A 27,520-nucleotide genomic window follows, 5' to 3' on the forward strand; every position below is an offset into this window, starting at 1 on the left:
GAAACTAAAAAGTAGATTTAAAATTTTAAAAGTTAAAAAAGAGTATTTATAGAAAGAATTATTATTAAACTTTTAGTTTTTATCCTTAGAAATTCAATTTTAATGTCTGATCACTAAACACAATACTCAATCTCATTATCAAACCCAGAAAACAAACGGAGCTTTAAAGCACATATTAGCTAAATCCTAACTTGATAAATGAAATAAAATGCTTGAACTTGGAATTGAATTTACCTATTATTCCATTGATTTTGATATTATGATATATACAATCTCTAAATTCTATAATGTTTATCAATAGATATCACAAATGTACATTCTACCAAAAACCCTTTTCAACTATAAAGTTGAAGAAAGAAAAATGGTAGTTTAAGAAAGTGTAAATGTTCAAGAAGCAGTTCCTTTTGACTCCTTCATATCCAATTCATGTTCTGCTACCATAATGCATGAATCTGCTTCAAGGGATGAAACTGAGTTTTTCTTGTTACTATTGTTATTTTTCGCCGAAGCTTCCATGGCCGAATTGAGCATCTCTGTTGTGCATTGTATGTCCGGCGTTATGCCGACCTGGTCTATGTCATGAAGTGCCGGCGATAGATATTTTGCGACGGTTACAAAGAGGGCTGATCCGTCATGAAGCTCCGTGACGCTCTGCCATAAGATGTGGCAATTCAGCAAACATGGCTTAGAAACTAAATAATTGTTCATATAGTTCTTGACTCTGAAGTTAGTTAATATTCCAGTCATATAATTCCAAAACTTAATCAACTTAACCGGATTAAAAGAACTGCTCTTTCATGCTTCGATTTCCCAAAATATCGGTTTATAGCATGAACATCATTATTTAACAAATGCAATAATGGTACCTGAATCTTTCCTTTACCAAATGTCTTGTGCCCCACGAGAATAGCTCGACCATTATCGTGTAATGCACCAGCTAAAATCTCGCTAGCACTTGCACTTCCCTCGTTGACCTGTTACACAAGGAACATTTCAATTTACCTACGGAAGCAGCAAATTCGAGAGCTCGGTTTTAGAGACAGTAAAATCTTGCAAATAGAAAAGGTGATAGGAAAAGATTAAAACCAAGTTCCACACAAACACAGGAAAAGTTTGAAAAATAAAATTCGATGTGAATTGTTTCATAATATGGCATGGATGATGGATGCAATAAAAAGGAATGAAAATAGTTTCTCTTTTACATGAAGGCTAATTCTTACACATTTTTTAAAGATTGTAGTGGAACTAAAAGACAAAGCCAAAACCAATAAATCAAGCAATTTAAGTTCGTACTCACAATAACCACAAGTGGATCATGAGTTATAGCATGTCCATCGACCATGGTAATCGGTAACATGTTCCCGTTTCTATCGATGGTATTCACTAGAGTCTCGTCCCCATCCAACCACATCTGGGCAACATCAAGGCCAGCTTTTACCAAGCCACCCTGCAAAAAAATTACACAAGGAAGAAAATGCTTCTATGTTAATCTAGTACACACACCATGTAAAACTATGCAATTCCGATTGAACAAGTCAGGTACCGGATTGTTTCGTAAATCTAGTATGTATGAGTGTACTCCTTGATTTTCCAATTCTTGAATGGCATTCTTCATGTCTTCAGCAGCAGTCTGTCAATTTGAAAGAACAATTGATTTAAATAAAATACAGAATTGCAAATTTTTAAAGAGAGCAAAAGATTATTTTAACCATCTCTTTGAATACTTGATCCTTTGCTCACCTGAGAGAATGCGGACAATTTTACGTAGCCAGTTTTTGTGAATTGGCCAGTTGGTAATCTATGAGGGATGATGGCACTTGATATTGGAGAGAGCTTAATGTTCTCGCGCGGAAGTTTAACCTTCAAGCACATGGAGGAGTCAATTCGGAATTCGATCAGCTATAAAATTATGTGAATTTACGAGTTCCTTTAGAAAGGGATTAAGGTCAGTTATTTAAACTATTTATGCACAACATAAGCACATTAACTAAAAGGATAAAAGTTAATATTCCATGAGTCATGATTACTAATAAAATGTTAATTGTACCTCTCGGATGGAAGATTTTTTCACCGAGTCTTTCACCTGGAGATGAAATTCAGAAATTAGTTTCTAGGATGATGGTCAATTGGCTCACAAAGCTTGTCAAGGAACCAAGGAGTTAAGAGACCAAAATTTTCTGAAACCACCCAGTATCAAGTGTTCACTTTTTCAAAACAAAAGGTTGGATTGGAAATTACATTATCCCATTTAGAAAAAACAATCAACACTAGAATGGGATGCGTGGTTAGAAGAATGCTTTTACATTCCTAAGAATTTTACACACGAAACCTTACATCGAAATGATTTTACAAAAGAAACATTCCACAGAATAAATATGAGAGAGAGCAATGAAGGGTTAGAGATCACACTATACACTCTCAATTTTTTTTAACAATTGAGAGTATCCATTCCCACCATTCTTTGTTTTATTGCGTTTATTCTCAGCAGCTCATTTTTGGATTACTTTTAGGACGTGTGTAGTCTGTGGGGAATGGATCATCTCAATTATTAAAAAAAATTGAGTGTAAAGTGTGATCTCTAACCCTTTATTGCTCTCTCTCTCTCTCATATATATTCTTGGTCTCACTTATAAAATTAATAGTGAGAAATCACACTTTACTCCCTCAATTGTTAAAAACAATTGAGAGGATCCTTTCCCAAGAATGGTTATATATAGAAAACGAAATAGAATCTTGATAGTTACACTACGAACCTTTACTGTAACGGTGGTTCCAGCATTCCCTCGAAGCCTCTGTGCTGCAGCTTCACTATCAAGGCCATCAAGCCTCTCCCCTGCATAATCAACATTAATTAATAAAAAATCAGTTGTTTCTCTTCAGACCCATAGTTTAATCCCCAAAATAGACTTAGACAAGCCAAAATTTGATGAAAGAAAATGTTTAGCAGCATAAAGAAACAACACAGGATTCTATATAAGGGAACATCTAAGCAATATGCTTGCTAATTCTGACATCTTTACATGAATAGCTTCATCAAAAAGAAAAGAATGCGGATCAGATATTTGTTTGATACCATTTATCTCAACCAGCTCATCCCCTTGATGAATACCAGCACGAGCGGCTGGACTGCCTTCAATGCAGGATAAAACAACCTGTGATTTCAACTCAAAAATCAATGTGTATGTTACCAGGTGATATTAAGAGATAATATTGTTGTAGTAAGAAACTCATGAAGCAGCAGATGAAAGGTTCTATGGTGTAAACTGACATGAGTTTGAAGAATGGGAAGGCGAAACTAAGTTTTCCTTAAGTGGGGGTAAGTCTCAATAGCATAACAAATTGACCTCAGAACAATCAGCACAAATTTTTAAAGTGGTTCGTTGCAGATCACTAACCAAATGTCCAGTTCTTGGTTCAATATTTATGAAGAGGCCTACTCCTTGTAAGTTCCCATCACTTCCAATTCTAAATCCTTGGTATTCCTGTAAATTGGAACCTCCATTAAACCAAATCACAGAAGCTGAAGAACAGATTTATCGATCTAAGAAATGGTATTGTTTGAATAGTTCATTTATGACCTATAATCTATTAGATTCTTGATCATCTCTCTAGTTATGAATAGTATTTTCTGTTCACCAAGAAAGTAGTATAGAGAAAGGGAATGTTAGTTTAAGACCTTTGGACTGATAATCCGAGTGAATGGATCGCCAAGGGTAGAAAGCATTCCTCTGATTTTTGTGTATGCTGCATCAGCTGAGTTCAAGGGAAACATTTCCACCATGGTTTGCTGCAACTTCAAATCCCAATCTAAAGCAGAAAAAGAAAGAAAAGAAAAAAAAAATGAATGTAGATTTTATTAGATCCATCATTTATGCACACTTTAAAATTGGGGGGGATTATTCATCAGGTGAAAGGTCTGATACTATAAACTATAAAGTACCTTGGTGATTATATGTAGGATCAACAAACGTTTCGCGAATTAAACCCCATGCTTCCACAAGGGTTCTCTGAACTGCATTTACCTGCGAAAAACAAACCTTTTACACTGTCAACAGAATTCATGTTGTGAACAAACAAAGCTCTAGTACTTACTACAAGGGTTTGTATGCTCAAAATTCTCTATCACTTTTGAATGAAAATCAAACTTTATTTTGAATTAGACCAACAGTTGCAATGAAAACTAGCACAACATTATATGTTTTGATTACTATATTTATTAATAATTACAAAATACTACTTCACTTGCAATTTTAAAATAAAAGATACACTATCAGTATAAAAAGAAAAATTCAACATCACTCTTTAATCATGATATTATACTAACCAATAAATAGAACATTAAATAAAAATAGAACATTTCTAATAGTATAAAAATAAGGTGTTGACCCAAACCATTATCTAATATCGATACAAAGTGTTGGTCCTAACATTTCTCTATTATAATTATTATTATATATCATTACCAAACCATTCAACTCTTATACAAAGTATTCACTAAAAAGAACATAAATGATAAGAATCTTTTAGTGAGCCAATAGAATATTTGTACAATGTGTACAATGAGTTATTTATTTAATCCAATATGAGTTAAAAAATGAACATACAGAGTAAAATACTACTAATTTCTCAAACACAATATACCCATACTATCCAGAATAATCATCCAGGTACCAGAATAATAAACATTTGATATTCTACTGAATCGAACATCCCTAAACCCTATTGTACATATTGTACAGATACTCCATTGGCTCCCTATACTTCCTCAAGTTGTAATTTTTAGATTATTCACTCTTATATAAAGTAAAATGATTTTTGTTCACTCATTTAAAACGACCTTTACACAGGAGTTTCTGTGAGTTTGTACTGAACTTCTCTTTTTAGATAGGGAAATCGGGATAATCAAAATTGAATGCTTTAGTATTTAACAGAACAAAAATAAAAAATTCATAGTCAATCAAACCAGAAGATGAAAAGTTGAGAGGAATTAGCAAAAAAAAGAGAGAGAAGTAAATGACCTCAGGTGCACGTGAAACGGGAAAAGCAACGGTGAGAGATTCAGCAAGAGCCGAAGGCGAATCACAGAATATAGAGAAAAAAAAAGTTGCCGAAACGCCGAATCCAAAAGCGTGTTTTGCCGCAGATTCAAGCCATTGCTCCTTCAACGACACCGAAACTGATAACTTCCTCGTCTTCTGATTGTTGACTTTGTTCCTATTCCATGTCGGAAACCACAACCTACAAGGAGGCGGAGGAACCAAAAACACCGAATTAGGCTTTGGTGGAATTGAAAGTTTGTTGCAATCGAAGTTCAGACAAAGATTCTTCATTTTCTTTTGGTAGTTTCTTCAGCTCGGTGCTCCTTTTGGTGTTGGTGGTGACCGTTAATGCTGTTAACCATGTATGTGACTGTGTTGTTGTAAATTCGGGTAGAATTAAAATAAATAAATAAATAAATAATGAATTTAAGGAGAGAGTATTCTAAAATCTAAATTCTAAACTCATTGATCAAGAGAATAAAAGAAAAAGAAAATTGGTTTTTATTAATATATTGAATGCATTATTTTTTTAAATGAACACTTATTTTTAATTATATACTGATTAATTAAACTCATTAACTATTTTGCATGGGTTCATTAAAATTTAAAACTGTCTATTTTAATTTTCAAAAATAATTTCGTTATTAAATAAGTTAATATTAGATCTAATTTCTTAGGTCATTATTTAGTGATGAAGACTTTTGATGATAAAAAATTAAAATAGATCATTTTCAAATTTTATTATAATTTAATTTTGATTATAAATATGAAAATAATATTTTTTTCTAACTTAATATATATATATATATGATGAAGATTAATTTTCTTTTATTAAATAAAAAATGGAAGAAATTTATAAAGGAGAAAACTAAGAAATATATGTATATTTTATCGGAACAAATTAAAAATTTATTTAAAGAATAAAAATAGAAAGAAATAAAACTTGGGGGTTTTGAGCCCACTTGAATCTTCTTTGGTTGTGGCTGTGGAGTGCTCAAAGATCCTATATTCTTGCGTGTACGTAATACGTATCTAAGTTCATTTTACTACTCCTTTACACGTGACCACGTAGGAATCTTTTGAACGAATGTGTGATAATTCATCAAAACAGGTCATCTTCAACTTTTATTTATTTCTGGCTAGCAATTAACAAACTCATTTTACTTGATCGGTTGGTTGAAATTACAAAAACCTGTAATATTCCTTTTAGGTAAAACATGGTGAAGTCTTAGTTTTTGAAATGTTTTGAGTTAATTTTAATATTTATTTTGATTTAATTTTATTTTTAATATTTTAATAAATTTCAATTCTATTCTATCATAGTTATCATGTAATTGACCCACTCAAGATATTGGGTCACGGATGATTGGTTCAACTGTTGGGTCATTAGTCGAACTAGTTAACTCAATATAATTAAATAATTATATAAAATTTAATTTTTTTATTATAAATATTTTTATTTTGTTTTCATAAAAAAATTATTATTTTTAAATTTTAATACTTTATTAATTAGTTTATATTTATTGTATTATTATATACTACAAGTATTTATTAAAAAATAATATTAATAGATATCATATAATCATAAAAAAAATTGTGATTAATAAATTTTTTTTGTTTATCTTTTTAATTTATATATATTTAATAAAATTTATAGTTAAATAAAATATAATTAATTTAAAAATGAGTGAATTTAAAATTAAAATAAATTGAATATAAATAAAATAAAAAGTTGCTATATGTATTTTAATTTGTATATATTTCAATAAGAAGTATTGTAACTTGATGGTATGATCATTCATGATATATCCTTGAGGTAAGGGTTCAAACCCCACTATTGCGCCATAGGTTTAGAAAATTTTTCACTATTGCGCCGTAGGTTCGCCCACGTCTACGACCTCCATCGGATTTAGCCGGTTTGTATTGATTTTTTATCTTAAACAGTCCAAGTTTTAGACCGAACTGATATAGAATTCGGTTCATCGATTTTTTGTCGAATTGTTCGGTTCAATCCGGTTCGATTTTTAACAACTATAATTTTTACTATTAAATTTTTTACAATAATTTTTATTACAAAATTAAATTATTAATTTTATTTATAAAAATTCGAAACACTAATATATCTATTTATGAATAAACAAAATGATCTTTACATTCATAAACGATATTTTTGAGTAACAAAAACTCATAAATGTTAATTTTATTTATAAGTAAATTTATCAAAATTCTAAATTTTTGTAGACAAAAAAATAGTTTAGTCATTTTTTATGGATAAAAATCTAATTTTATTCATGAGTAGATTTTTTGGCATTTTGAATTTTTATGAGTTAAAATAGTAGTTTATTCATTTTTTAATTGAGTAAACTACTATTTCTACTCACGAATATTTTAAATGCTTCCAAATCTACCAAAAAAAAAATAATATTGTAATCATAAAAGATGGATCTAAATTGATAAAATTATCCGAATACTAAAAAAATATCTAAATGTAACAAGCTACTCCTTTTCCAAACAAGGGTGAGGTTGACCAAGAGTTTATTATGGGATGAATTTGAGAAGGAAATTAAGGTTAGAAAAAGGGGTAGTTTAGAATTTTTTTTTTTAAAATTGTTTTAGTGTTTGATTAGTTTTGTCAACAGAACCAAAGACCCTCAAGAGCATCTAACCGCCTTCGAGGCCAAAATAAACTTAGAAGGGGTCGTCGACGCGGTTCGATGTCGTACTTTCCTAATAACGCTAGTGAGTGCAGCAACCAAGTTGTTTAATTCTTTATCTCAAGGGTCCATCACAGCTTTCTCAAATATTTTCCAGAAATTTTTTGCCTAATTTACAACTTGGATTGCCAAGGCCAAACACCCAATAAACTTGTTGGGAGTAATCCAATGGAGTGTCGAGTATAAGAAAATACCTGAATCATTTTAACGATGAATGTCTTGAGACTGATTGACCAACAGGTTAATGAACAAAGATTTCTGAAAACACCTACTCACCAAATCTGTATGAATTATGCATGAAATCCAGAGCATAGCTAAGGAGTATATAAATGATGAGGAAGTAAGCTTGGTGGTAACAGCCAATAAGCAACAGGCTACCAAAAAGCAACAGGCTGCCAATCAAGCACCTTGGCAAAATAACCACCCTCAAACAACTCGAGAGGGGCTAATGGACCAATTAGCTAAGCCTCCTTGCCCTCTGCGAGTCGGCAAGTTCACCAATTATACACCCCTAATGACCCGATTGTAGAAGTTTACCAACAGATTACAAACCGAGGTGTCATACCTAAAGTAAGGCTGTTGAAAGGTAGGATCGAAGGAAACAAATCCTTATACTGTGTCTACCACAAAGACTATAGGCACAAGACACAAGATCACTTGGATTTAAAGGAAGCCCTCGAGCAAGCCATCAAGGACAGAAAGCTTCCCGAGTTTGCAAAGATCATCCGCGAACTGAGAAGACCCGTTCAGGAGAGATCGCCAGAGATTGTTGAGACGTGCGACCCCAGAACCATTAAATCTGTCGCACGGGAAGAGAGTGACCCAGATCCAACTCATCTGCGAACTGAGAAGACCTGTTCAGGAGAGATCACCGGAGATTGTCAAGGGGTGCAACCCCAAAACCATTAAATCTGTCGCACGAGAAGAGAGTGACCCAGATCCAACTATTGTTAAACGTGGTAACAAGAAGGACTTGCCAGAAATCAAAGTTTCCACACAAAAAGAGCTTAAAATTCTCTTTGCGACCACAACAGAACCCCAACAACTCCTAAGTTTCCAGAGATCAACTTCGCCCCACAGGATTGTAAGTTTGGCAACCTTGTGGACAATCCTCCTATGGTCATAATGGCCAAGGTAGGTGTTGACTTGGTCAAATGCATCTTAGTTGACACAGTTGCTGACTCCAACATATTTTTCCGGAACTCGTTCGATGCTCTTGGGTTGAAAGAGACAAACTTGCAAAGCCACAAACTTGGGATACTGGGCCTTAGATATTTCTTTATCAAACTAGATGGAGCTATTAAGTTACCTATTTACATTGAGACGGGAAGTACGAAGAGGTCGGTTATGACTGACTTTGTCATCCTAAAGGATTCCACATCATACAATGTTATCTGGGAAGTTAAAACCATTAACCACTTCTATGTTGTAGTCTTCACCAGGTAACTAAAAATGAAATACTAGGCCGGTGATGGAATAATAGGGATGATCCATGGTGATCTTGAGTTAGCATTTAGCAATAGCCTACAACAACACCAGTCTATCTCTTAGGAAAAAATCTTAGAGCGCGGCAGGAGTATTTGTCACTGACCTTGATCCGAGAATAAAAGATTATTGTTGGCCAGAGCCTCAAGGTGATCTCAAGAAAGTACAAATAAGAGATTTCGATGATAACTATACTTTTCTCAGTCAGAACCTCTCACACAAACTCAAGGGATCCCAAATAGCGACTCTTAAAGAAAATAGTGACCTATTTGCATGGACAACATCTGACATGCTTGGGATCGACCTGACGGATGGTGCGGGATTTTGAATTCCCTAGTAGAAGAGAATGGAGGAGAGAGCTTCGGCCTTGGTGAAGAGAGGGGAAAGAAAATGAAAATGAGGAGTGTGTATGGTAAGGAGTAAGTAAGAGAGGATAGTAATTAGAAGTGTGGTAAAAGTGAAAGGGAAATGGGATATATATAGGTGGGGAAGGGGGTTCAGTTATGGGGTATGGGTGGTGGGCATTGAATTTGAATTTTTGGTTGTTGGGAGGAGAGATTGATGGGATAGATGAGAGTGGATTGGGTAGAGTGAGAGGTGAGTTGAGAGAATTAAGGAAAGTGATGGGTGATGGGATGGATGAATGTGGATGGAAAAGTGGGTAGGGAGAAAAGAGAATGGATAAGTTTGAATGGTAAAAGTAGGTGGGGGTTGGGGTTGGGGTTGGGGTTGGGGTTTAACCATTGGCAAAAACTCCTCCTTAAAACTCGAAACAGCATGCTGGGCGCTAAACGCCGATTCTGGCGTTTAGTGCCAGCAGAGGATCATACCCTTTTTTTAATGGGGATGAGCACCCTGGTGCTAAACACCGGGGCTAGCGTTTAGCACCCCTTTGTTGAAGTAAACGCCCATGCTCCTGCCCCTATCTGGTGTTAAACGTCTTCCCTGGCGTTTAGCGCCCAAGCCTTCTTGCTCCAAGGGGTTCTGTTCTTCATTCTAAGTCTTGTTGTCCCTGTTCTAAGCAGTGTACATGATTACAAACTAGATTAATCCTAGGAAACTATAAGAATCAATGAAAATTAAAAAAAAACAAATTGAAATAAAACTTGAAATAAAACTGAAGTAAGCTAAACGGATACTCATGGTTGGGTTGTCTCTCAACAAACACTTCTTACCGTCACTAGCTTAACGGTCAGCTCTTCTAAGGAGGAGGATCATAAGGGCTCAAATCTTCACCCCTCATTGTGAACTTCTTTCCTGTGCCATCATGGATCAATTCAACATACTCAAGAGACAGGATTCTGTTCACTGTGTGAGGTATGACTGGACTTCTAGTGAACACCACTTTCATTCCAGTGAGAAGTCCTCAATAGAAATATTTTTGTTCCTGCAGCCCTTAGGAACCTTCTTGTTAGGACATCCTCCCTCTTTAGTAGGTGGTGAATGCCCAACACCAAACTTATGTTTAATGTCAAAGGGGACTGTATGAGTTTCCACCAAGGGGGGAGGCTTGAGCAATGAGCTCTACATGTAAGTACCTTCTCTTCCAAAGGGTGGGAAAGGTGATACGTGGTCAGGAGGAAAACCCCTGATACCCAATCTATTCATTATCAACAGGTTTAAAAATCTTGAACACCAAATAGACTTCCCATTGCCGCATAACTAATTCTCCTCTCCCAACATCAATTAGGGCTCTTCCAGTGGCTGGGAACGGCCTTCCTAGGATGATGGAATCATTTGTATCCCCATGTCAAGTATCACAAAGTCCGCAGGGAGAAAGAGGTCTTCAACCTTGACCAGTACATTTTCCACTAGCCCATATACCTGCCTCATAGACTTGTCAGCCATTTGTAGGTTTATCCTTGTTTCATGAGCCTTTTGGATTCCCAGCTTCTTCATCATAGACAGATACATCAGATTTATGCTTGAGCCAAGATCACACAGTGCTTTCTCAAATATAATAGTCCCTATGGTACAGAGGATCAAAAAGCTTCCAGGGTCTGGCATCTTCTTGGGTAGCTTCCTCTGAATCAGTGCATTACGCTCCTTGGTCAAGACCACAGTTTCATCTCCCTTCAAGACCTTCTTCTCAGAGAGTTTGCTTTTCATGAAGGCCGTATAGGGAGGCATCTTCTCAAACACCTCGGCAAAAGAAATATTAATGTGCAACTTTTTAAAGATTTCCAAGAATTGAGTGAACTTATCATCCTTGGTCTCCTCTTGAGGCTTCTGAGGGTGTGGTACTTCAGGCTCCTGTGCCACCAATGGGGTGTGTAACAATGTGCTTCTCGCCTTTTCTTGAGGCTTTTCTTCCTTTAGTTCCTCAGCAACATGCACCGCCTTAGGCTCGCCCTCCTTGGTCATGGTAAAGGCCTTACACTCTCACTTGGATTTACCTCTGTATTACTAGGAAGAGTGTTAGGAGTCCTCTCAAGTATCCTCTTACTCAACTGACCCACTTGTACTTCCAAGTTTCGAATTGAAGCTCTGGTCTCTTGCATAAAGCAGTGAGTAGTCTTGGAATGTTCAGTAACTAGTGTAGCTAAGACAGGGGCGTCTTGACTTTGAGAAAGTTCTTGTTGCTGCTGAGAGGGCTGAAACTGTCGGTTGTTAAACCTGTTCTAATTTGATCCACCCTGGTTATTTTTGAAGCTCTGTTGGGGCTTTTATGAATGCTCTCTCCATCCAAAATTAGGGTGATTCCTCTATCCCTGATTGAAAGTATTCGAATATAGATCATTGTTGAGATTTTTGGAGGAATTTGCCAATGTAGTTAACTTGCTCAGTAGTGGTTTGAGCACAGCCACAAGCATCCCCTTGGTTGTAGCCTCCATTCATGTTATAGGATGCATCTTGAGTATTAACAGCTGAACTTGCATCCCACTCAAGTGCTGAGAGATCATACTAATCTACTGAGACATGATCTTGTTCTGCACTAGGATGGCATCCAGTGTGTCCTCTCTAAAGTGTATAGATATTGGTTGTTAGTAACCATGTTAATAAGCTCATTAGCCTCTTCAGGCGTCTTCTTCATGTGCAAGGAACTACCTGTAGAGTTGTCTAGTGACATCTTGGCCATCTTAGAGAGACCATCATAAAAGATTTGTAACCTGGTCCATTCTGAAAATATGTCAGGTTGGACACCTCCTGATCATCAGCTTGTATCTCTCTCAGTCCTCATAGAGGAACTCTCCATCTTTCTGTCTGAACGTTTGAACATCCACCCTCAGCTTGGTCAACTTCTGAGGTGGGAAGAATTTGGTCAAAAATTCAGTGACCACCTTGTCTCATGTGTCCAAGCTCTCCTTGGGATATCTTACAGAAAATGGAAAGAGCTTGAGCTTGTAGACCTCAGGATTCATTCCATTCGTCTTCACAGTGTCACAGATCTATAGGAAGTTAGAGATGAATAATTTTGAATCTTCCTACGGAGTCCGTGAAACTGGAAATTTTGCTGCACTAGAGTGATCAGCTGTGGCTTAAGCTCAAAGTTATTTGGACTAATAGCAGGTACAACTATACTGCGCCCATAAAAGTCAGAAGTGGGTGCAGTGTATGAGCCAAGCGTCCTCCTTGCTTGTTCATTAGCATTCGGGTTTCCACCATTAGCGTCCATAGCTTCCTTCTCAAAAGTTTCCCTGAGGTTCTCTCCAGCTTTGTAAGCTCTAGCTTGTTGCAAATGCCGCCTCAAGGTCCTCCCGGGTTCAGGATCAAATACACGAAGGAGTTCTTTATCCCTGTTCCTGCTCATAAACAAACAAGATACAAAGAAAAGTGGGAGTCTCTATATCAAAGTATAGAGAGCTCCCAGTGAGATATCTTATGTAAAAAGAAATAAAAGAAAACAAAGCAAACAATTAAACTAACAAAAATTTTGAAAATAAGAATGAGAAAGTAACCAAAATTTTTTTGAAAACTAAAAGGAGAAAGACACTAAAATTTTTGAAAATAAAAAGGGAAAAACACTAAAGAAACACTAAACTTAAAATCAGAAATTAAAGGAAAATAAATAAACTGAAATAAAAAATTAAAGAAAAAATAAATAATTAAAACTAAGAAAAATACCTAAGACAACTAGTAGTTGTCAATCACAAACAATCCTCGGCAACGGCGCCAAAAATTTGGTGGGGGATTTTGAATACCCACAACTTAACTGGCAAGTGTACCGGGTCATCCATGTAATGCCTCAGGTGAGTGAAGGTCGATCCCATGAGGATTTTCGGACTGAGCAACAATGGTTATCCAATTAGCTTAGTTAGGCAAATAGAAATGGTTGTTTCATGGTGTAATTTTCATAGAACAATAAACAAGAGAATAAGGAAAGCAAATAAAAGGTTTGGTGTAAAAACAGTGAGAGAAAACAGTTAAGGCTTCGGAGATGTTTACTTTTTCAGATTAAGTTTTCTTACCAACTATTTTAATCATGCAAGATTCATTCTATGGAAAACTATAAATGACTAAACCCTAATGTCTTAGTGATTTAGTCTCCTCTAACCTTCATTAACTGCCACTGTCATGGTCATTTAATTCTGCTTAGAGGGTTAAGTTCAAAACTATTTTATAGCCACAAAAACCCTAATTACCCAAAGCTAACAGGATTATATGTCATATATCCCAATTAGTTCATGTAATTAGCAATTTAAGAGGAATTTGTTTTCAAGATGTTGTTCAAGCAAGATAACTCTGTCGAGTATCACAAGAACACATGTAGAATAAGGGTCATACTTTTGTTCCACCCAAATTCATAAGATTAAGAATGAAAACAATTCCTGAAATTGAATCATTACATTAATTAAAATAGAAAAGCAATAGTCTTAAACCATAGAAATAAATAGAGCTCCTAACCTTAACTAAAGAGGTTTAGTTGCTCATGACTTACAGAGAAAACAAGGGTTCTGAAAAGTACGGAAGAGAGAAGATCCGAATTCCCCTAGAGGGAGAATCTTTTTCTTTTTATATCCAACCTAATTTGATTCGGAAATAAAATAATATTAAATTCTAAAACTAAAAGATATTGTTTGTAAATAAAAATTACAAAAAGAAAATAAAATATAACTAATAAATGCTAAATCCACTTAAGATGCCCAAAGAGGTGGGCTTTTGGACTGCATGTTGCCTGGTGCTAAACGCCCAACTCAGCAATGCTTCTGAATTGTGGCTCTACTGGTGCTAAACGCCAGTAGGGCATTTAGAGCCCAAGGGAGATGCTGCCAGCTTCTTCTTTTTAGCTTAAAACTCTACCAAATTGCTCCGAATTTCACCTAAAATCATAAAAATACTAAAATAACTCAAAGTATCATCCAAAGAGGATTTTTGTACTGAAATCAAGCACAACTAAATAAAATCTAACTAAAAAATTGGAAAATGATAAGAAAAGGGTACAAGATGCTCACGCATCAATGGTCATGTCTCATCGGCTGTCAATAAAGTCAGATGTCAAACCTGTAGCCTAGAAAAGACAGAAAATGTCTGTCGAAAGAGCCACAGAAGTCAAAATGTAGGTGGCTAGTCTCCTAAAAGCTGAGTTCATCCGAGAACTGTCCTACTCAACTTGGTTATCAAACATTGTGCTAGTGAAGAAAGTTAGTGAAAAATGGAGAATGTGCGTGGACAATTCTGATCTCAATAAAGCCTCTCCAAAAGGCTTTTTCTACCTGCCTAGCATCGACAACTTAATGGACTCTGCATCAGGGTTCAAGTACCTTAGCTTTATTGACGTATATTCGAGGTATAATAAGATCCCGATGCACCAACCTGATGAGAAAAAGATAACGTTTATAACACCAGAAGGAACATACTGCTACATGGTCATGTCTTTTGGCTTGAAGAATGTCGGGGCCATGTACTAAAGACTAATGACTAAGATATTTAATGATTAGATAGGCAAGTTGGTGGAAAGTCTACATCAATGATATACTAGTAAAAACCACTGACGTGGAATCCTTGGAGCAAGATTTGAAAGCTGTACTCAAGGCCCTCTAGAAGCATAAGATGCAGTTGAACCTGGCAAAGTGTGCTTTTGCAGTAGAAGCCGAAATGTTCTTGGGCTTCATGATCACACAAAGAAGAGTGGAGACAAATCAATATAAATGCGAAGCAATCCTGGAAATGTCTCTCCTGGGAACTTTGAAGGACCTTCAAAGATTAACAAGGTGACTTACTGCCTTATTCCGCTTCTTAGGAGCCTCAGCTCATAAAGCATTCCCCTTCTTCAACTTAATAAAAAAGGAAATCGCTTTCTAATGGACAGAAGTGTGTGAGAAAGCATTCTACCATTTTAAAAAGCTACTCTCAAAATCCCAAACCTTGAGCAAGCCAATAGAAGGAGAGCCCTTAATCTTGTATTTATCAATAATATATGAGGCCATGGTAGCGGCACTCATCTAAGAAGAAAATAAGTCACAATTCCTAGCATACTTGACGTTAGGATTTTTGCTAGTAAAAAATTTTACAAAAATAGTCGCGTTGTAGATATAGATTCTAAACCAACAGAAATCCCTTCGTGCAAATGTTTTGGTTGTCACAAGTAACAAACCCCTTTGAAATTGATAACCGAGTATTCAAACCTCGGGTCGTCTTCTCAAGGAATTGCAGGGAGGTATGTTCTTATTATTGGCTATGAAAAAGGTAAAATTGGGAGTTTTGGAATTAAGGAAGAAGTATGACAAGTAATTTAAATGACAATTAAAATAAATAAACAATTGTAAAGCAAACTTTTATGAGAAATTGGAAGTCCAGACTTAGTTATTCTTATCACTAATAATGAAAGTTGAATCTTAATTCCACTTAGTTAACCTTTGCTAAGGCAAAGGAAAGTCAAGGGACTAATTAGTTGACCTTCGAATCCTATTTATTTCCTAAGAAAAGGTTGGGATTATTGAAGTTCAGTCCAATTGGCAAAGATAACAGTTATCAATTATGTTGAGCTAAGATAACTCCTGAGTTACTGATTTCTTAACCAAGACCAAAAGGAAAAGAAATTAAATCTACTGGAATAAAATATCTTCAGATTGGGGATAATCAATAGCATAAACAAAAGAAAGCAATATTAAACTGAAATACCTCAAATATCATTAAACAGGGAAATCATCATGAATGTGGCATAAGCCAAATAGGCAACATAACTAATACAAGCATTAAAGTATCTGAAAATAAGAAATAAATATAAAGTAAAAGAACATTGAACCTGGGATCGAGAGTCACTCCTAAAACTAAGAGAAGTCCTAAATCCTAATTTTTAAAAATCCTAATTTCTAAATCCTAAGAGAGAGGAGAGAACCTCTCTCTCTAAAAACTACATCTAAAACATGAAAAGTGAATAATGAAAAGCATGATTATGAATGGATGCATTCCCCCACTTTATAGCCTCTAATCTATGTTCTCTGGGCTGAAAACTGGGTCAGAAACAGCCCAGAAGTCACTTCCAGCGCTTTTTGGTCCATACAGGTCACGGCCAAGTGACGTGGAGGCGTTGCCCACGCGGCCGCGCGGATTAAAGTTCGCAGATGCAATGTGTCCGCGTGGATCACGCGTTCGCATCCCCTAGCGTCAGGGAAACTATGGCATATTATATATCAAATCGAAGCCCCGGACGTTAGCTTTCCAACGCAACTGGAACCTCGTTGTTTGGACCTCTGTAGCTAAAGTTATAGCCGTTTGAGTGCGAAGAGGTCAGGCTGTACAGCTTAACAACTTCTCCAACTTCTTGTATTCCTTCCACTTTTGCATGCTTCCTTTCCATCCTCTAAGCCATTCCTGCCCTGTAATCTCTGAAAATACTTAACACACATATCAATGCATCTAATGGTAATAAGAGAGGATTAATAATAAGTAAATATAAAATCAAAGAAGCATGTTTTCAATCAAAGCACATAATTAGGAAGGCAAATGTAAAACATGCGAATAGTATGAATAAGTGGGTAAAGAGTTGATAAAATCCACTCAATTAAGCACAAGATAAACCATAAAATATGGGTTTATCAACCTCTCCACACTTAAACAATAGCATGTCCTCATGCTAAGCTCAAGAGAACTATAAAGATGAAGAGGAATGGTAGAATGTATGAAATGCAACCTATAAATGCAACTACATGCTAAGATGTTTCTACCTACTTGGTTAAAAGTAAATAAGTTCTCCAAGACAAAAATAATTCAAATTCCACTAATTCAAATCATATAAAATAAAGACAAGTAAACTTGTAAGAAGATAGCTCATGAAAGCAGGGAACATAGAATTAAGCACTGAACCCTCACTGGTAGTGTATATCACTCTAATCTCTCAAGTGTATAGGGTTAATCACTCTACTCTTCTCTAATCATGCTTTTTAAAACTTTGTTCTTCATCTAACCAATAAAAAAATATTTAGTATACTAATGCAAACATCATGATGTCTTTTCAGGGTTGTAATGGGGCTGAGGTAAAGGTAGGGATATATATATAAGGCTAAGTGAGCTAGTGAAGTGAATCTTTGATTAGTCCAAGATCTCACCTAACATACATACTTTGTAAAGCAAAGCTTCTTTACCTATTCTCCCATATTTTTCCCACTTTTGATGTTACATGCTCATGTATTAGTTTTAATTTTGTCCCATGTGCATTGCTTTATTTTGCATTTGGAGAATTCTTTTGTATCCCCTTTATTCAAATACTGAATAATTTTTTTTCTTTTTTTTAATGCACATGGTAATTCAATTATTTTGATTTCACATGAGCATGCTTCCCAAAATTTTTATTTTGAATTATTTCATTCTTTTCAACTTCCTACCCTTTGTTTTTTTATCATCCATGTTCCCAATAGGTTTCCCACACTTAAACAATTACACAACTTCTATCTTAAGCTAACCAAGGATTCAACTTGGGATTTTAAATTTGTTTTTCTACTTAAGGCTAGTGTTGTGGTTTATAAAATAAGAGGGAATTAAAGGCTCAAGGGGGTTAACAAGGGTGATGTAAAAAGTATGCTAATTTTGGGATAAGTGAGCTAGAATCAAACAATGGCCTCAATCATATGTGGTGGACGAAATTGTATCTCTTTATGGAATATGATAATAGAGCCTGGTCCAAAATCTACTTCACAATCTCGTTCAACTAACCAGCAAGTGCACTGGGTCGTCCAAGTAATACCTTACGTGAGTAAGGGTCGATCCCACGGAGATTATTGGCTTGAAGCAATCAATGTTTATTTTAATAATCTTAGTCAGGAGGCTAATAAAATTATTTGGATTTATTTGTAAGAAACCGAAGTATTTAAAATTGTAAGTTAAAATAATAGGGAATAATAGCGTTACTTGATGTGCAGTAATGAGAAACATGTTGGAGTTTTGGAGATGCTTTGTCCTTTGAATTTCTACTTTTCCTTGAAATCCTCTTCTCACACGCAAGGTTCCTTCCATGGCAAGCTCTATGTAGGGTGTCACCGTTGTCAATGGCTACTTCCCATCCTCTCAGTGAAAACGTTCCTATGCTCTGTCACAGCACGGCTAATCATCTGTCGGTTCTCAATCAGGTTGGAATAGAATCCATTGATTCTTTTGCGTCTGTCACTAACGCCCAGCCCTCAGGAGTTTGAAGCACGTCACAGTCATTCAATCCCAGAATCCTACTCGGAATACCACAGACAAGGTTTAGACTTTCCGGATTCTCATGAATGCCGCCATCAATCCGGCCTATACCACGAAGATTCTGTTGGGAATCTAAGAGACGTTCATTCAGTCTAATGTAGAACGGAAGTGGTTGTCAGGCACACGTTCATAGATTGAGGAAGGTGATGAGTGTCACGGATCATCACCTTCTTCACAATTAAGCGCAAATAAACATCTTAGATAAGAACAAGCGTGTTTGAATGAAAAACAAAGGAATTGTATTAAATCATCGAGACGCTGCAGAGCTCCTCACCCCCAACAATGGAGTTTAGAGACTCATGCCGTCACAAAGTATGTAATTCAGATCTGAAAATGTCATGAGGTACAAGATATGTTTCTAAAAGTTGTTTAAATAGTAAACTAGTAACTTAGGTTTACAGAAAATGAGTAAACTAAGATAATTGGTGCAGAAATCCACTTCTGGGGCCCACTTGGTGTGTGCTGGGGCTGAGACTAAAGCTATCCATGAGTAGAGGCCTTTCTTGGCGTTAAACTCCAGGTTATGACGTGTTTTGGGCGTTCAACTCCGGATCATGACGTTTTTCTGGCGTTTAACTCCAGACAGCAGCATGTACTTGGCGTTCAACGCCAAGTTACGTCGTCTATTTTCTCGCAAAGTATGGACTATTATATATTGCTGGAAAGCCCTGGATGTCTACTTTCCAAAGCCGTTGAGAGCGCACCAATTGGACTCCTGTAGCTCCAGAAAATCCATTTCGAGTGCAGGGAGGTCAGGATCCAACAGCATCAGCAGTCCTTTTTCAGCCTAAGTCAGATTTTTACTCAGCTCCCTCAATTTCAGCCAGAAAATACCTGAAATCACAGAAAAACACACACACTCATAGTAAAGTCCAGAAATATGATTTTTGCCTAAAAACTAATATTATTCTACTAAAAACTAACTGAAACATGCTAAAATCTACATGAAATTACCCCCAAAAAGCGTATAAAATATCCGCTCATCAATATGCAAGCATGTAAATATATTAAATATTGGACATATAGAATGGAACAAAGCAAAGATTACAATTATAGAGAACAAAACACACAAGAATAAAAATTTATGGTTAAATAATGTAACCATGTAAATAAGCTCAAATCTCACAGGTTGTGTGTTCTTTGGCTCAAAAACCATGTTCCAAATACAACTTTAAACAAATTTAACAAAAAATTTTCAAATTAAATTAGTGAAATTTTTCAAAAAAAAAAGGGTCTTAAAAGAAATTTATTACTTTAACCAAGTAGTAACTAAATGCATAAAATCAAACAAATATGCAAATGCAACAATGAACTACCAAATAAAATAAAATATTGGTGTTGAAATAGGAAATAACTAACCCATGGAGATCGGTATCGACCTCCCCACACTTAAAGATTGCACCGTCCTCGGTGCTTGCTGAGATGTGCAGGTGGACGGGTGGTTCCAACTGATGCTTTTCTTCAAGGATTGTGCAGATGGACTTGTTTGTCTCCCCTTTAAGAAGTTCCTCCCTTTTCCCGTCTTCGGTGGCCAGCCTGGAAGAAGAGAAAAAGAAGAACAGTAACCCAGAGATAAAGATAAGAACATAAATAAAATATGGGTGTTAATGCCAAATAATAAAGGTCTCAATTACATGGTAGCTACAACATGCAAGTGAGAAAACAATAGAAGCACATGGCATACTAGTGGTGCAAAATTTTGCAACAATTAGGGAGAGTGTGGGTAAGGAGAGGTAATATAAATTCATGTCAATGCAAAATTAATACAGGTATAAAAGATAGGCATTCATTTAAATAATATTACCTAACCAGAATAAAACAAGTCACTAAGCACCCAAAATAATTCAAGAGAAGATGCAACAGCTAAATAAGAAAAATTTAACACCAAAGGAAAAATAATGAAATTATAAAAGAAAAGAAAAATATGCACTAAATTAAAATGCAATGAATGAAATATGCAAATAAATTAAGTAAAATAAAATGAAAGATAAAAAGAATGAGAAGAGAAAGAAGGGAAGAAGAAGTAAATAAGAGAGGAGGAAGATAGAATAAGAAAAGATAGAAAAAATTAGGATTAGAGAAGAAAAGATAAGAAAATTGGCATTGATCTGGATAGGTTGTGCGACGCTAGCGACGCGGTCGCGTGGGTAACGCGGCCGCGTGGGGCGCAATAAGTTCAGGTGACGCGGATGCGTGGGGCACGCGAAGGCATGGCCTGATTTGTGTGATTGACGTGAGTGCAGCCTTGCGTTCGCGCAACTCTCTGTTCGAAACTCTTTTTGCCAATTTTTAGGGTGACACGGTCACGTGGTTGACGCGATCGCGTGGGTGGCCAAGATTGGAGGATAACGTGGACGCGTGGGGCATGACTTCGCGTGGTAAGGCTTGTGCGTCTAGCGCCAATCCAACCTTACTCCAGCACAACTTTCGGTCATGCACTCCTTTTACGTCGATTACCAGGTCACGCGGCCGCGTTGGTGACGCGGACGCGTGGGAGGCGTGGTTCCCATGTGACGCGGACGCGTCAGCGACGCGGTCGCGTGGGTCAAATTGTACCAAAGGCACGCCTCCAGCCACGCTTCCGCGTGACTCTCTGTTCACTTTGCTTTTCTCCTAATGCACTTGTGACGCGGATGCGTCAGCGACGCTGCCGTGTCGCGTGCATTTTTTTTTATTATGCAGTATGCAGAGTGCAATGCTTAATATGAATGATGTGCATGATTTCTAGGTTCAATAAAAATTCAAAAACAAACAAAACATATTAGAATGAAAACTGAAAAGGGACGATCATACCATGGTGGGTTGTCTCCCACCCAGCACTTTTAGTTAAAGTCCTTAAGTTGGACATTGGTTGAGCTTCTTGTTATGGCGGCTTATGTTTAAATTTATCCAGAAAACTCCACCAATGCTTGGAATGCCAATAGCCTCCGGGGTCCCAAACTAGGCATGTAAAGCTTCTGAGCAGCTTCAAACAAATTTTCAGGCTCCCGGGATGACGAATGTCAGGATAGGATCCATGATCCCAAGCTTTGCTTTTAAATCCGCCTCTGTCTTGATCTACATGATTCCATCCGGGCGGTTTAAAAAGTAGATTCTCACCATGGTGACCAAACGTTCTCCGTGATCCATTCAAATGAGCATGATACCAATCCGTGCACTGCGAGTTGAAGCGTGGAACCTTATTGAACCTTGTGCACCAGCTCTGAGTACGAGCCACTTCCCTTTTACTCTTAAAGCCGCAAAGAGCTCTAAGCTGGCCATCTGTTTCAAGTAAACCATATTCAAGTGGAAAAGTAAAGATAAAAGCTAAAGATTTTACCCACTTGAGGTTTGTAGTGGTAGTGGCCTTAGGATAGATGTTTTCAGTGGTTCTGCAAGCTCTACTCCCTTGTGGTCTTCAGTGAATTCCTCCACTTCCTTGCAAACCTTTTCCATTCCGGCCATGTCCTGGTCAAAGTCTTCCATATCTTCCTCATCACTTGAGTCATAATTAGGAGGTTGAGAAAAGTCGACCTCTGCATCATCTTCGTATTTACTTGGGGAAGATTCTTCTGTCTTAAAGAATTCACTTGCGGGTGCAAGTTCATAACTAGGAGGACTTGACTGGTGACTATCATCATTAAGGAAACATGCGTCTTGAGTTACTCCGTCCAGTTCTTCATAAGATATCTGCATTGGAAGCTGTGCAACATCCTCTTTAGCGTCAATTGTAACATCCTTGACGGGGTCTTCCATGACTCTGTATTTCCTAGGAGGTTCAGCATCTCCTAAATCTTCAACCAACTCTTCTTCTTCTACAATGACAACGTCCTCTACTTGTTCCAGTACGAAGTTATGCTCTATGCTGTCCACTGGTGTCTCTAGTGTCTTCTTCATGCTGTGTTCTTCATTAGATTCTCCACATGAAGCCATGGGAGTCTGTTGAGTGTCTGAACGTCTGGAAGATAATTGAATTATTTCTTGCTCCAGTTGATGAAGGGTTGCAGTAAATTGTTTTACTGATTCTTCGAGGCAAACCTGTGATTCTGGCTTTGATGGATAAGGACATGATGCGTAGGGGAGTGGTGGTTCTTGGGAGTAATTGGATTGGTGTTGGGGTGGATAAGGATCGTATGGTGGCGAATGGTGAAAAGAAGCTTGTGAGTGTGGTGGTTCGAGGTTATGTTGAGAGGATGGTCTATAGGCACGGGGTGGGGCTTGTTGATAGTTACAAGGTTGTCCACCATATCCTTCAGCTGGGTATGCATTGTAGAATGGTCGTTGTCCATGATATCTTGGAGGGTGTTGTTGCCTAAAGGGTTGATTAGATCCTCTTGGCTCCATCCATCCATGATTGGTCTGACCTTGATGCATATTTCTGCTGTGGTTTCTATTTCCTTCAACAAAATTAGAACCAAACTCAAAGCGAGAGGGGTGAGAATTCATAGTAGTTAGCAGAAATAAGGGGGAAAAAGAGAAAACAAATAAACAAGTAAAAGAAAATTTCTTTTTTTTTTTGAAAATATTTACAATAACCAATAATAAGGCACATGTTTGCAATTCCCCGGCAACAGCGCCATTTTGACGTTATGATTTTTGCTAGTAAATAATTTTACAAAAATAGTCGCATTGTAGATATAGATTCTAAACCAACAGAAATCCCTTCGTGTAAACGTTTTGGTTGTCACAAGTAACAAACCCCTTTGAAATTGATAACCGAGTATTCAAACCTCGGGTCGTCTTCTCAAGGAATTGCAGGGAGGTATGTTCTTATTATTAGCTATGAAAAAGGTAAAATTGGGGGTTTTGGAATTAAGGAAGAAGTATGACAAGTAATTTAAATGACAATTAAAATAAATAAACAACTGTAAAGCAAACTTTTGGCAAGGTATGAGAAATTGGAAGTCCAGACTTAGTTATTCTTATCACTAATAATGAAAGTTGAATCTTAATTCCACTTAGTTAACCTTTGCTAAGGCAAAGGAAAGTCAAGGGACTAATTAGTTGACCTTCGAATCCTATTTATTTCCTAAGAAAAGGTTGGGATTATTGAAGTTCAGTCCAATTGGCAAAGATAATAGTTATCAATTATGTTGAGCTAAGATAACTCCTGAGTTACTGATTTCTTAACCAAGACCAAAAGGAAAGAAAATTAAATCTACTGGAATAAAATATCTTCAGATTGGGGATAATCAATAGCATAAACAAAAGAAAGCAATATTAAACTGAAATACCTCAAATATCATTAAACAGGAAAATCATCATGAATGTGGCATAAGCCAAATAGGCAACATAACTAATACAAGCATTAAAGTATCTGAAAATAAGAAATAAATATAAAGTAAAAGAACATTGAACCTGGGATCGAGAGTCACTCCTAAAACTAAGAGAAGTCCTAAATCCTAATTTTTAAAAATCCTAATTTCTAAATCCTATGAGAGAGGAGAGAACCTCTCTCTCTAAAAACTACATCTAAAACATGAAAAGTGAATTATGAAAAGCATGATTATGAATGGATGCATTCCCCCACTTTATAGCCTCTAATCTGTGTTCTCTGGGCTGAAAACTGGGTCAGAAACAGCCCAGAAGTCACTTCCAGCGCTTTTTGGTTCGTACAGGTCACGGCCAAGTGATGCGGAGGCGTCGCCCACGCGGCTGCGCGGATTAAAGTTCGCAGATGCGACACGTCCGCGTGGATCACGTGTTCGCATCGCCTAGCGTCAGGGCAACTTTGGCATATTATATATCAAATCGAAGCCCGAACGTTAGCTTTCCAACGCAACTGGAACCGCGTCGTTTGGACATCTGTAGCTAAAGTTATAGCTGTTTGAGTGCGAAGAGGTCAGGCTGGACAGCTTAACAACTTCTCCAACTTCTTGTATTCCTTCCACTTTTGCATGCTTCCTTTCCATCCTCTGAGCCATTCCTGCCCTGTAATCTCTGAAAACACTTAACACACATATCAAGGCATCTAATGGTAATAAGAGAGGATTAATAATAAGCAAATATAAAATCAAAGAAGCATGTTTTCAATCAAAGCACATAATTAGGAAGGCAAATGTAAAACATGCGAATAGTATGAATAAGTGGGTAAAGAGTTGATAAAATCCACTCAATTAAGCACAAGATAAACCATAAAATATGGGTTTATCAATACTTCATCAGTAAAGAGAGTCATTTGTAACCCTAATCATAAGCCAAGAAGGGGGGCCAAGACTAGATGGTTCCGATTAAGCGGTTCATTGAAAAAGGAGAACTCCCTCAAGACCTGACCTAAGCAAAGGCTTTGAAGAAAGAGGCCATCAAGTACACAATAATCAATGGGGTACTATATCGTAGAGGTATTCACAACTACTCCCGAAATGTCTCCTACCTGACAAAATGGAGTATGTCATAAGAGAGGTGCACGAAAGGAGCTGCGAACATCATATGGGCGGCAAAATGTTGGCTCAAAAACTAATTAGAGCAAGGTATTATTGGCCGACGATGATAAAAGACTCGACCCAACTTGTCAAGTCATGTGTCAAGTGTAAAAAAAATGGCAACTTCTACGTAGCACCAGCAGAAAGTTTACACCAATAATGACCACCCGACCTTTCGCAATGTAGGGTTCCTCCTCATGGGACTCTTCTTAATGACACCAGAGCAACTCAAGTACCTCATAGTAGCTATTGATTATTTCACAAAGTGGATAATGCGTGAGCGTCTTTCCCTAATTTTCTATTTATTTTAAGTTAGAATTTATGGAGTTTAATTATATTTTAGTGTTAAAATCCTCTTTGGATGCTACTTTGAGTTATTTTAGTATTTTAATTATTTCAGGTGAAGTTCAGATCAGTTTGGCAGAGTTTGTGTGCAAGAAAAGAGAAGAATTGGAAGCTGCCAAGCTAGCGCTAAACGCGGACCTGGGCATTTAGTGCCAAGAACTCAAAATCGAAAGGGAGCTTCCTGCTCACAAGGGCACTAAACGCTGCAACTAGCATTTAGCGCCAGCAATCCGGATCACATTCTCACCAATGGAGCATCTTTAGTTGGATTTAGCGTTTAATTATTATATTTTGTGTTATTTTAGTTATTTTTAACTACAAAATCTTTGAGGTTTAGAATTTATTATTTTATTTTAGTTTGAAATCAAATTAGGTTAGATATAAAAGGGAAAAGATTCACCCTTCGGGGGATCTTCTCTCTTATGCACTTTCACATTTTTTGAACCCTAGTTTTCTCTCTGAAGCATGAGCCACTAAACCTCTTTGGTTAAGGTTAGAAGCTCTGTTTATTTCGATGGATTAAGACTATTATTGTTCTATTTTAATTAATGTATTGATTCAGTTTCAAGGATTACTTTCGTTCTTCATCTTATCAATCTGGGTAAATCAAAAGAATAATCCTTATTCTATATGCATTCTTGTGATTCTCGATAGAGCTATCTCGCTTGAAAGCAAATTCCTCCTAAATTGCTAATTACTGGGACTTAACGGAATACGTGACATATAATCCTTTTATATCTGGGTAATTAGAGTTTTTGTGGCCAACAAACTAGAATTGAACCTAACCTTCTAATCGAAATTAAGTGACCAAGACATTGGCGGTTAACTAGGTTAGAGGAGACTAAATCACTAAGACATTAGGGTTTAGTCACTAACCGTTTGCCATGAAATGAATCTTGCATGATTAAATAGTTGGTAAGAAACCTTCATCCAGAAAAGTAAACAACTCCGAAACCTTAACTACCTTCTCTCATATATTTTACACCAAATTCCACTATTTGCTTTCTTACTCTCTGAATCACTGTTAAATACTTTTGAACCCCAAAACATCACTTTCTGCTAGCTTGACTAAGTGAGTCAATTGACCATTGTTGCTCAGTCCATCAATCCTCATGGGATCGACCCTTACTCACCTGAGGTATTACTTGGTACGACCCGGTTCACTTGCCAGTTCAATGTGGATATTCTTAAATTCTGCACCAGTGGATAGAAGTGAAGGCCCTAGCCAGTATTACAGCAGCCCAGTGCAGGAAGTTTTTCAAGAGGTAGGTAATCAACAGATTTGGAGTTCCAGAAATTGGTATTGTAGATAATGGCACCAAATTCAACGACAAGAAGTTCCTCAAACTCCTTGGAAGATTAAGAATTTGGCAACACTTCTCTTCGGTAGAACACTCACAAGCAAATGGCCAAGTAAAAGCCACAAACAAGGTCATCCTGAATAGAATAAAGAAATGGCTGGATCAGAACAAAGGGGAATGGCTAAAAGAACTCGGGTCCGTCCTTTGGTCTTATCAGACTACACCACGTACAATTTACAATGGGCGAGACACCCTTCGAACTCAAATATGGTACAGAGGCAATGGTACCAGTGGAGATCGGAGAGCTGAGCCCAAGGCTCCTTTTAGGGATCTTTGACCAAGAAACAGAAAATGACCTAGTTGACAAAGTCAGGGAGATGGCTCATTTAAAGATAGGAAAAGTACCTGCGACTGCGACGATCTAGTACTTCGATGCAACGATATCGAAACCCCCCAGTCGGGAAAAGGTAAGCTATCTACAAACTAGGAGTGCCTTACTGTGTTTGCGGGTCATGTGAAAAGGGAGCATAGAATTTAAAGAAGCTCAATGGCACAGAGATTCCTTAATCTTGGCTTGTCACTAATCTTAAGAGGTTTTACCCATAATAGATATT

General features: G+C 36.9%; 1 protein-coding gene across 1 annotated transcript; it reads right to left on the reverse strand.

Annotated features, from left to right (window-relative positions):
* Positions 1 to 218: 218 nt before the first annotated feature.
* Positions 219 to 5,906, reverse strand: LOC112745875 (carboxyl-terminal-processing peptidase 3, chloroplastic). The gene is made up of 12 exons (XM_025794901.3): positions 5,019 to 5,906; positions 3,941 to 4,022; positions 3,677 to 3,807; positions 3,396 to 3,482; positions 3,074 to 3,152; positions 2,754 to 2,833; positions 2,048 to 2,083; positions 1,741 to 1,860; positions 1,544 to 1,630; positions 1,298 to 1,447; positions 867 to 974; positions 219 to 651 (listed from the first exon to the last, which is right to left on the reverse strand). The coding sequence occupies exons 1-12, from the start codon at positions 5,328 to 5,330 to the stop codon at positions 388 to 390; spliced, it is 1,536 nt and encodes a 511-aa protein (XP_025650686.1). The 5' UTR covers positions 5,331 to 5,906; the 3' UTR covers positions 219 to 387.
* Between the last annotated feature and the right edge of the window lie 21,614 nt (positions 5,907 to 27,520).

The sequence above is a fragment of the Arachis hypogaea genome, chromosome 2 (genome assembly GCF_003086295.3).
Source record: "Arachis hypogaea cultivar Tifrunner chromosome 2, arahy.Tifrunner.gnm2.J5K5, whole genome shotgun sequence".
In the NCBI taxonomy this organism is placed as follows: domain Eukaryota; kingdom Viridiplantae; phylum Streptophyta; class Magnoliopsida; order Fabales; family Fabaceae; genus Arachis; species Arachis hypogaea.